At 37.0% G+C, this 12,350-nt stretch overlaps 1 protein-coding gene across 2 annotated transcripts in view; it reads right to left on the reverse strand.

The window, feature by feature from the left end:
- Positions 1 to 11,154, reverse strand: part of mier1b (mesoderm induction early response 1b, transcriptional regulator) — a 59,373-nt gene extending 48,219 nt beyond the window's left edge. The window contains exons 1-3 of one of the 2 annotated variants that reach the window (XM_043257440.1): positions 11,037 to 11,154; positions 330 to 354; positions 140 to 240 (exon numbers count right to left, since the gene is read on the reverse strand). In XM_043257440.1, coding sequence (XP_043113375.1) covers positions 140 to 240; positions 330 to 354; positions 11,037 to 11,045 — 135 coding nt within the window. In that variant the 5' untranslated portion in view covers positions 11,046 to 11,154. Of the gene's footprint in view, positions 1 to 139; positions 241 to 329; positions 355 to 3,119; positions 3,162 to 11,036 lie in introns of those variants that run through there. The other variant, XM_043257449.1, reaches the window with a different exon arrangement.
- Positions 11,155 to 12,350: the final 1,196 nt, after the last annotated feature.

Consider the following 12,350-nt stretch of genomic DNA (forward strand, 5'->3'; position numbering starts at 1 on the left):
AAGAAAAGAAAAACAGCATTATTTTGGCTTCAATAGCTTTAATTGCCTGCTGAACTCTCCTCTGCATGCTGAAGTATAAAAAGATAATGTGAAACAAAAGATCAGGTGCAACATACTGAAAATAAGAATGAGATCATACCTTTGCAAGTTCTTCAATCTCATTGCCAAAATTAGATTCTCCCTCTGGAACCTCCTCATCTTCAGGGGTTTGATCATCATCATAATCAGGCAACAGCATCTCTGTAGACAGGTCAAATTGCGTTAAACCATTAGTATGTATAAGATATGCCTGTTTTACTATGATAGAAAAAAAATAGTAATTTTCTCACCTGGGCTTGAACTCCCCAAGGAGGGCTTAAAAAAAAAAAAGTAAAGAACTGATGACTTATTTGCATGAATTATTTGCAATCATTATTTGTGTAATTGTCATTATGTAAAACAAAAACGGTTATACCGCTATTGCTAAATGTACAGTAATAAATATAAACATTTCCATGTAGACTAATGAATATTAGGCACGATTTTAATGACAATACTAGAACTGTGTTGGGTTACTTTTGGATGTCTGCTATACATTTTGTGTCCTGATGTAAGTCAGTTGTGAATCACTGGACAGAATTACTCTTGTTTACACAAATGTACACATTTTTATCAAGAGGTTATATCCACTGTATAAATGACTTAGTTTCCATGGTATGCATTTAGGCAGACCTAAACCAAAATATTTTTTATTTCTTAGAATTTCAGTGCTTTATTTATTTATTTTTATTTTTTATTTCGTTACCTTGCAATATAAAACACACATAACATAGAAAATTCATTGTCAACCAGAGCAATCAGTAATGCTTGTGTGTATATATTACACACATATATATAAAAAGTTAAGAAATGAAAGTTACATCATGTAGGCCTAAAAAGGAAAGGGGAAAAAAAATTACCAACACATAAATAATTCACATATATATCTACAAATATAAACATAAAATCACAACATTTTTAAACAATGTTCAAAACATCACCAGTCAACTGTGTGTGAGAGAGAAGGCGTAAAAATACTTTTATTTGTAGGTTTACTTTACAATTCTAAACAATATAACCATTAAAGTAATTATTGACTGACCTTTGAATTGATGTAAGCTCAAAAGAGAATAGATGAACAAGGAGAGATAATCTCCATAGTTTGCATCTATGGTATCTACTTGGTAATGCATTTTAAACGCCAGGAACAAATTAAAAGTCGGATTAAGAAGCGGGAACTCAGCCAGAATTCAGTGTTTTAAGGTATAATTTTAAAAACAGAAATATTTTTGTAACAAAAACCCACTGATCTGCTCCCGGGTTTCTGTACCCATCCCTACCCATCCCTATTTATTTATTTATAGCAATAAACTTCTTTTTTTTTCCATGGAGACAAAATAATGTGCCAAAAACCTTGTGGAAAACAGACTTTTGAGATGACATTTATATGCAATGGAAGAATTGTAGAATTTTTTTTTTGTTTTTTATGAAATTTAAATTCAATTAAAATGATAACTAAATTAAATGATTAAACTACTGTAGTATAATAATGTACAAGCGTTTTTACACACAGATTGTATGAAGTAAATGATAGATGACAAAATTTATTGCAAGTCTTCTCTTTTAAAGGGTGTATTCACACAAGGAAAATCAGCTTGCTTTGGTCTGGATCAAATGCAATGTTTATTTTTTTGGCCGGTGTGGTTTGCTTTCACACTGCCTTTTTAGCAAGTGAACCAGAAATTGTAAACAAAACCACACATGTGCTAAGGTCATCCGTTTATTGGACAGAAATTCTCAAGCAGGAAAAAACAGGAAGTTCAAAAACAGCTTAATCAAAGAGTTTTTTTATAGTGCAATTGTTATTATTATTTACTGAATATCTACTACTAACACAATATGAATCCGGCAGAGAGAGCATGCTCTTATACATAGCCTACAGACAGTGGCACTGCGCAGAAGATGGACTAGGTATAAAAACAAAAAAAAAAAAGTGAAACAAAAACAGAGCATATAGGAAAGTGATCGCAGGCTTCTCATTTTGGATAGCAAATGTAGCAAACTTTTCCATTACACTCCAACTATGGGAGCCTGTTAACTCAAAAGATGCAGTGTTTTCTGTAACTGGGTCGGGTTATATTCACATCCTAAGCGAAATGTAATTTTCAATTGGAACTGAACTGAGACCACTTCTTCAGCTGGGTCTCGGTTTGGTTGTTTGGTGTGTAACAGAGTGCAATTGCTGTATTCACACCTGCCCAAAAGGTCCACACTAAAAAGGGGGAAAATGTCACTTCAAATCACCAAACAAGACAGGTGTGAATACACCCTAAGTGTATGTTGTTTTTTTGTATGATGATAATGTTGCAGTGGTTCAAGTTAGTGGTTCTAAATACAAATAAGCAGTAACAACACATGACATTGTGAAAACATGGGGTAATATTAATAAAGGGGTAATAAAGTTATTAAACTTTTTAAACATTTTAAAAAATATATTAATATTTGATGTCATTTGATGGCCTTCTCACTAAACCCTATGCTTTGTAGCAAAGTTAATAATATGTTAAGGGCTGGATACCTTGACATGATTGGTTGTTGAATTGTGTGATGAAGCAAAAAAAAGGCTGTTTCAAACTGCTTTTCTGGGACTGTCATTGGGAAATTACAGTTTTAAGGAGAAAATACTTTCTGAAGTCATATTTAACTCTAATTTGTCTCTAAATCTAAAATGAAAATTTAGTAGGGCTGGCCTACAAAAAATAAATAAATAAATAGAATTTACAATTTAAATAATTTTTTGGCCCCCTACTTAACAAGGGCAAAGAAATTGTTTTAACAACTTTATTTTCTTTTGATTTTTGCTTCTGGGATTTGATCTGGATTTCCCCCTTAAGTGCAATCAGAAACAACAAGCCAAAAAGACAAGATGGCAGGCCTTGTCATTGTAAGCAGTCAAAATATAACATGATATAAAATAATGTGACACTTTTTGTCCGAATAAATTAATAAATTCATAAATTCATGCTGTCTAGATACTGCATTGGAGAAAGAACAGCAGTATGTTTGCTGAGAAGGCTGAGAGGACGCAAGCAGTAGCCTACCTCAAGTGGTTAAATTTTTTCGGTCAAGCCAGCTGCACTTCTGAAAAACACAGTCAAATCAGCTGTGTGTGAAATTTATAATGTGCATGTATTACCATAATTACGTTAAGTACTTTCTAATAAGTAGAAGAAACCAATGGTCAGTTCTTATATGGTATATTACATACTATATACACACACCTCATAGGAAACCATTTCTGCAGGGTTTTAAAAATATGAGCCATTATTCAAATTAGAGGGGTAGAAAGACCTAATTTCTAATAACTACAAGAATGGACAGTTTTTATACAGGACGTCCCATACTATATATACACCTTATATGAAATGTCCTGTATAAGAACTGACTTTTAATTTCTTATACTGATCAGAAATGGTGTTTTTATAGCCCTCTAAATGCAATAACTCGAAAATGCTGCAGTAAAGGACCAAGATGGCGACCAAGACGACCAAGATGGCGGCGCGTACACATCAAGTGGCTCAGTCTCTCCAGTTTTGCAGTATTTTACTTGCTCATTTCGGGTCTGTTTGTGCAGAACAGCAGTGCCTTTACATTGTACACCCGACAAGAGCTTTTGGATATTGGTTCATCCATTTCCGACAGTTTTAACGGCAACCTTCGACTCGTCCCTGAGATCATCAGAATCACCAAGGCTGAGCACTCTTCCCGGCCGGGCGGAAGCGCTCGAAGGCGGCGGCGGGATCGTAAACAAAGGCGAGGGAAGCGAGGAGGGCTAAGAGGTAAGCTAAAGCTAACACCACATCGGTTCTCTTTACCCAGCATTTTCCTTCCCAATGTACGATCACTGGCGAACAAAATGGACGAGATTCGACTCTGCATCATAAGAAACTTCAGAACTGCAATGTCATGATCTTCACCGAAACATGGCTAAACAGCAGTATACCAGACCATGCTATCAGCATAGCTGGTTGCCACACATTCTGGGCAGACAGAACGGCGGATGACTCCAGTAAGACCAGAGGCAGGGGATTGTGCATTTATATTAACAATGCTTGGTGCACAAACTTGGAGACACTGCTCAGCTAACCTAGAGTTTCTCATGGTTAAGAGTAGACCGTTTTATCTGGCACGGGAGTTCACATCCACCAATATAACTGCCGCTTATATTCCTCCCAATGCTGATGCCAAGCTTGCTATGAACGAACTTCATGCAGCCATCAGTAAACAATAGTCTGCTCACCCGGAGGCTGCATTTATTGTTGTGGGGGATTTTAATCACTCTAACTTGAAGGCAGTGCTCCCTAAATTTCATCAAAACGTTTTCTGTCACACCAGAGGAAACAAAATTTTGGTAGGCTAAACGACTACTGCCCTGTAGCACTCACACCCATTGTTATGAAATGCTTTGAGCGACTAGTCTTGTCACATCTGAAGGACTCTCTGCCTTCCACACTGGACCCCCACCAGTTTGCCTATCAAGGCAATAGGAGCACTGAGGATGCAGTCTCCATAGCACTGCACTCCATACTCACACACTTGGACAATAAAAACACTTATGCATGAATGCTGTTTGTTGACTTCAAGTTAATTACCAAACTCAAAGATCTTGACATCTCACTGTGTAACTGGGTTATGGACTTCCTGACCAACAGACCTCAGCATGTTAGGTCAGGCCACATCTGCTCCACTACTGTCACTCTCAACACTGGCGTACCACAAGGCTGTGTGCTGAGCCCCTTCCTCTACTCCCTCTTCACCCACGACTGCAGGCCTGTGTTTGGATCTAACTCCATCATCAAGTTTGCAGACGATACTACGGTGATCGGTCTCATCAGCAACAACGATGATACTGCCTACAGGGAGGAGGTCCAGCATCTGACCACATGGTGCAAAGACAATAATCTGTTCCTTAACACTACCAAAACCAAGGAGCTCATTGTGGACTTCAGGAAGGTGAGAAGAGGCACACATGATCCCATCCACATTAATGGGATTGCTGTGGAGTCAGTCTCATGCATCAAGTTCCTGGGAACGCACATCTCTGAAGATCTGTCCTGGACCACCAACACCTCCAGCCTGGTCAAGAAGGCCCACCAGCGTCCACCCTCATCCCCACCCCATTAAAAAAAATAAATAAATAAAAATGCACCGTTAAACATTCATTGCACTCCACTGTACATATCTATTGTAAATGTATGCACATATCCATTGTACATACTCTTGTAAATTTGTCTATACATATCCTGTATATCCTGTTTGTACATAACCATCTGTAAATTGCTTATACATGCTAACTGTAAATTTCCCCTTCATTAACACATTCATCTGTAATTTAATTTATACATATTTATCACATATTTATCTTCTGTACATATTACCTGTATGTGCACTTGTAATTTATACTTGTACCTATATCCTGCACTTGCTGCTTATTTTACTCCTGGTTAGACCTAAACTGCATTTCGTTACCTTGTACTTGTACATGTGTAATGACAATAAAGTTGAATCTAAATCTAAAATAGATTAATATAAGGTGTACATATAATGTGGGACGTCCTGTATAAGAACTGACCTTTGGTTTTTTCTACTTATTAGGAATGGGATTTTTTCATATATAAAACTGCTGTAGTAAAATGGTTTCATATGAGGTGTACATATAGTATGCGTCGCATAAGAACTGGCCATTCATTTGTTCTACTTATTAGAAATGGGTCTCTTTAGCTTTCTAAGGTAATATCCTATAATATCCTTGGCAGTAAAATGGTTTTATGTGAGGTATGGACATAGTATGGGATTTCCTTTAACAACAATAATTTCTTCTACTTATTATAGAAAATATCTTAAATTCCCCTCTAAATCGATATTTCCCATATTTTATTTTCTACAAATCTTACAATGCTTTGAAAGGTTGAAAATTATAGTAATACAGAACAGTCAAAGACTACAATACATCTGCAAAAAAATCCAGAAAAATGACATCTCTCTTCCGGCCTTTAGATGAAAAGTGCACTGAAAGCGGTTTCCCTCTTTCTGTCATTACCATAATTAAAGTAATATACACGCAGTAAACTTTTACGCACGACTGACTTGATCTCGTTTTTCTGATGTGCAGCTGGCAGGACTGCAGTGGTAAAAAAAACAAAAAACTGCAAGCCGACAATTTTTGTGCAAAGCACAAAATAATGTAATTTTTCAGGCCCAAACACGGCCTGTAAGTTTCTCGCCACCTGGCAGGGTCCCTACACAGTTCTTGAACGAGTCGGCCTGGTCACCTACTGCCTACGTCAGCCAGGTCAGCGGAGGGCGGACCAGGTATACCACGTCAACCTCTTAAAGAAATGAGTCAGGACTGAGGACCAACTCGCTGTGCTTGCCACCTCCGAACCCGTGGTTGTGGACATCAACCCGCAGCTGTCGGCTGCCCAGAAGGGGGAACTCGAACACCTGATTGGTCAGTTCTCCGATGTGTTCTCTCCTCACCCCGGGTGGACCAACATAGTAGAGTACGAGATCCAGACGGCCCTAGGAGTCATTGTCCGGCAGCAGCCCTATCATGTCCAAGAGGTTTGTCAGCAGGCTATAGAGTCAGAAATTCAACAAATGCTGAAGTTGGGGGTAATTGAGCTGTCCCACAGCCCATGGTCCAGTCCCATCGTTATGGTCCCAAAGCCAGACAGCACCCTCCACTTCCAGCGCCTAAATGAGGTCTCTGAGACTAACGGATGCCCCATGTCGACGGGCTGTTGGAACTTCTGGGAAGGGCCGGGTTACTGGTTAGGTCCCTCTATTCAGAATCAGCAAAACCCAAGACTGTCTTCCAAGTGGTCACTGGTAGTACCAGACCCTTCCCTTTGGCCTCCATGGGGCCCCAGCCAGGCTCACCGCCAACCCCCGCAAATGCCACCTTGCCCTCGTGGAAGCCAAGTACCTGGGATTCAACACCAGGAAAAGGTGGAGGCGGTTAAAAAAGCCCAGAGGCCCCAAACCAAGTCCTTGTTACAAGCTTTGAGGTTGGCGGGTAATTATACATGTTTTATCCCCAACTTCTCCTCTATAGCTGGCTCCCTGACAGACCTGACCAGGAAGGGGCAGCCCGAGAACATAGTGTAGACATAGTGTAGACACCAGCAGCCAAGGAGGCTTTCCAGTCGGTAAAAGGGGTGGGGGGTTGGCGGTTCAGCATCCAAACCAACGCAGTGCACCTGGTTGCACTCATCACAAACGGTCACACCTGCAGCTCATCCAGCCTGGGCTCACGATTGTCCAAATAATTAGCCAATTTTTATTTGTCACAGCAGGTTTATAATCAATAGGATTTAACGTTAATATTATGACTTTTCTATAAACTTTCTAGAATGCACATGAATGTATCTGTAGAGCTCCGAATGATCTCCTTTTGTGGACAAGTTCACAAGACTGCTTCTGTCAACAATGCACTGGCTCCCTATCAAACATCGGAAAGATCTTAAAATCTGGTTAGTTACTTATAAATCCCTGAATGGTTTAGCTCCTCAATACTTAAGCGATCTCTTACCACATTATAGTCCTGCACGTCCGCTGCATTCTCAAAACTCTAGCCATTTGGGAAAATCTATATCAACTGCAGGTGGCAGATTCTTTTCCTATTTAGCACCCAAACTCTGGAAAAGTCTCCCTAACACTGTTTGGGAATCAAACACACTCTGTCAGTTTAAATCTAGATTTAAACCTCCGGCCACAGGAGAACAAGCCCCCAACTGAGTCTGGTTTCTCCCAAGGTTTTTTTCTCCATTTTGTCATGGATGGGTTTTTCATTCCCTGCTGCTGTCACCACTGCCTTGATTAGTTGGGGACTCTTAATTTCTAGAGATCATTGTTGATTTGATTACAGAGACTGTCTCTGCATTTAATAAAAGATTAATTGTTAAATCTCATCATTATACATTACTATCACTCTATTTTCCTATTTAATACTGTTCGGTGCTTTGATACAATCAGTATTGATAAAAAAGGCTATATAAATAAAAGTGATTGATCAGTATTCATACTTTGTGTGAGAGGAGTAATTTATTTTTGAAAATTTTAATGTTAACAACCTGGGCTCACATTTTACAAATCCTAAGCAATTATGAAATCTGGTTGCAGATTTCTACCGAGGGGAAGGCAGCAAGCCCCAGTTGCCCCAATCAAACAGTTTAGTTTTAATTAGCGAGTCATTAGGCATTCGTTCAAATGGCGGATTTGTTAAAAAACAAGGCAATTGAATTTGTTTACATGGCACTTGATTGCGGCAGTTGAAAACATAGATTCATTCAGTTTCAGTACCAGAACACCAGAGACCCAAAACAGATCTGCTGCAGCTTTGATTGAAACTTCATCAGCGGACTCAAGCAAAAACAGTCAATATTGTATTAACTAACAAATTGTGAAATTTGTGTCAGCTTAACTCACAATTAAGAACTTCCACAATGTCGATATGTTTACATGCAGTTTTGAGCACAGTGTCAAAAGAGTGACTGTGAGCTGAGTTGTGTTCAATTTGAACCAGACATGTGTAGACCAATTGGCGTTTAACATCAAAGGACTGTGAAAGAGATTCGAGGCATGCAGAGTCGCCTGCTTTGTGAACCTCTCATGGTGTCATACAGCAAACAATCTGTGCGGTGCTGCTTCAGATCGAACACACCTCATCTCACTCACTCACTCACTCACTCCGTTTTGCGCATTGAATGAAATTTTTACACTACAAAGAAACTGTATTTAAAAAATAAAAAAGAGGAAAAATGTTTATGAAAAAAGCCACCAGAACAAAGGCTGTATCTTCACCTATTGCTCCTATCTAGGCAGCAGCATAAACATACCTTTTAAGCTCACCAAAGTCTTACGTGTTAAACAATATGCATTAATGGCGATACTCATTAAGACTTTTGCAGACTTTTAAGACTTTTCCAAAGAAAGCTAAATTTCTACTTGCCTGCTGTCCGCCTGCTTGTGCTTGCTTATGTTTATGTTTGTTTGTGTGTGTGTGTGTGTGTGTGTGTGTACGCATGCGTGTGTCTCACTGCTGAAACAAAGAGAAATGATCGATCACACCGTGTGAGTACCACTTTAAAATCAGTTTTGAACTGTTTCATTTTTGAATTGTTTAAAACACCTAATATCTAAACTGAAAATGCTTAAAATACATGAGAATGATTTGAGTATGAAACAGCGCCAATCATTCAGATAGGTGATGAAGTAACAGCAGGAAAGCTAACTGTATAGGTAGGAGAACATAAAATATTTTACATACAACTTAAGTCAGTGTAACTGAAATATATCTGAATTAGAGATACATGAAATTGGATTTTTGCTGATATGTATATATTTTTCAAGTCAATTTTGCCAATACTGTTGCCTATACCAATATATTTCTTTTTATTTGGAAACAAAAACAAGTCTCAAATTGCAAGCTTTTTTTAGTTTTTAATAAAAACTTTTTTGTTAGAATTAAATAATGATGAATGGTTTTTTTGGCAGTACTTTGAAGCTTTAAAAATAAGCATAAACTATGCATCCGTGCTTTGATGCAACCTGTTTTGTTAAAATCGCTATATAAATAAAAATGATTGATTGATTGCATCATTACTACCAGAAAGTTGAAGTGTTAATTATATAGCCCACCTTTTAAATATGCATTTTAAAAGCCTGTAGTTTCACTACTTACTGCAAAAGAGATTAATGCTCAGAATTAAAAAAAAAGAAGCTATAGCTAGATTCAAAAAATATTTTTAGCAACATAATTCAGATACTACAGCACATAGTTAGCTGACTTGCTGTATAAGATGGTGTGTTACGCTAATATATACCTTGACAGGCATTAATGGCTTTTAAATCCATAATATTATATATTTACAGTTTATTGCTTGTCTATGTTGATATCTCACGCATAAGAGAAATGCATTAACTCAAAAAGACTGCTATCTAATGGTTGGGATACAAACTCAAAAACAAAACAATGGCCATGAATACAGTAACGATTGGATCTTACCGATAAACATGGCCTAAACTCATAATGTTTCAGACAATTTTTCATAAAAAAAAAAATATATAATTTTACAATTAATAATTTGACTTGTTATAATTATTTGGGTCTGTCAATCTCAGCTTCTGGACAGTTCAATACTGCATTAAAGATCTGAAAGATAAAGCACACAGGGCTTTCTATAGTATACAAAAAACACTGTTCAAATTCAACGTGACACAAGCAGAGATGGAGAGGCAGCAAGCTCAGATTTTGCTCACATGACACAGATGGAGCCCCTGAAAAGAAACTACACTTCCTCAGAGTGCAGTAAATATAAAAACATTAGAGAAACCTATTTCAACCTCCTGTCCTTCTGCCATCAAATGAGGGACAAAGGCTGATTCCTTTTTTCTATTAAGATGTGGACACATATGTGTTTATTTTTTCACCCTTTTTATATTTATCTGTATGTTACACAGAAGTGCCAATAAACCTCATGTGAATTAAATTAAGAGAGACTGTGTATGTATGTTATATGTGACAATATATGTACAGTATGGTCATGATTTTATTTTTATTATATCTATCTATATGTTTGCATAACTTTGGCTAGCATTGATTAAGAACACTCTTTTAAGTGCAAATCTGAGTTTAAAGAAATCTATAAATTCAGGATTTAGCACAAATAATCTGTACAATCCTCAATGTTTGGGTCAGGAGTTAATGTATGGCAGTGTATTTCATTATAGTTATAATAGAGCAGCAAGCTAACTGGAGACAAGCTAGCTGCCATTAACTTTGGAGAAATACAATTTCAAAGAATTCAATGCGTCTTTCAACCTAAAACACACAATAATTAAATAAGAAATGTATAAAACGCAATGTAAATTTCAAATACTTTATCAGCTCATTTATGTTAATTGCAAATAAACGGTGATTTCTTTTTGGAAAATAGTGAGAATTTCCTTCTTACCTCCGCCATATTTACAGCGCTGCTGCTGAGGGTGAGCAGAATGTGGGCGGAGTCAACTGAAATCCCCGGATGCTCGCTCGCTCGTTCGCGCTCTCGCGCTCTCTTTCTCTTTTTCTCTCGCTCTCTCTCTTCTCTTCTCTCTCTCTCTCTCTCTCTCTCTCTCTCTCTCTCTCTCTCTCTCTCTCTCTCTCTCTCCATCTCTTATTGTGTTCGAAATGATATACTCAAAGATTATGTAGCTTACTTAAGAAGTACTTTAAGGAGCGCTAATAATACTCTACATCCAAATCTCTTTAAGTTTTTATTATTATTATTATTATTATTATTATTATTATTATTATTATTATTATTATTATCATTGTTGTTGTTGTTGTTGTTGTTGTTGTATTTGAACATAACAACAAGAGACATACAGCTTTGCATATAAATGCCACCAGTACACAAGTAAAATAAAAATTAGTCAGAGGAACATATTCAAAACAACTTATTTATTTATGAATATGGTACAGTTTACTTATCTATTTCAAATTTAAAGATGATGTTAGAAGTCCTAAGACCTTTTTAGATTTCCATTTATATAGGCTACCACATTACAGTATTGTTTAAATTCATTGATTAAAGTATGTCATTTTCTGTGGGGTCTGATTGGGATTTTAAATTTGAAACTCTGTGTATGATAGGACACTACCGCTATTCATCAACTGACTAACCAAAAAAAAATTTCAAACCATATATTTAAAAAAAGTGATTTATTCCAGATGTTAAAAAAAATGTGTTTATAGGTCAATTTAATTTTATAGGCCAGGTTGTTTATAAAATTGTATAACTTTGTAATTTTGTCAATACAATAATTACATTTTAAAGTTCAAGGCCACCGATTGACTTAAGATGATTGGGAATGTGTTGCACATATTATCTTTCTTTTTAATTACTTTGTAATCCAATTAATTTTACATTGTTTAGGTAGAGGTGGGTAGTAAAAATGTATATTTACTTTACATCTTTTTTGCGTAACTAATACTAATACTTTTATAGTATATTTAAAGATGTGTACTTTTATTCTTACTCAAGTAAATATTTCGTGGGAAAGCGGTACTTTTACTTCGTTACTGTGATTGACGCTCCTCTCGTTACTTCATCTTAATACGCACAAGTTAAAAATTGTAATAAATTCTGTTCAAAGGCTTGTTCAAACCAGTGGCAAACCAGTGTACTGGTTCGCAAATAAGTTTGCATGATTAGTTCAGTTCCCTGCCACAGAGCACATTGCCCACATCGCAAACCGGCAACTAGCGACGACGTTACAATTATACA

Source organism: Puntigrus tetrazona, chromosome 2 (genome assembly GCF_018831695.1).
Source record: "Puntigrus tetrazona isolate hp1 chromosome 2, ASM1883169v1, whole genome shotgun sequence".
Lineage (NCBI taxonomy): Eukaryota > Metazoa > Chordata > Actinopteri > Cypriniformes > Cyprinidae > Puntigrus > Puntigrus tetrazona.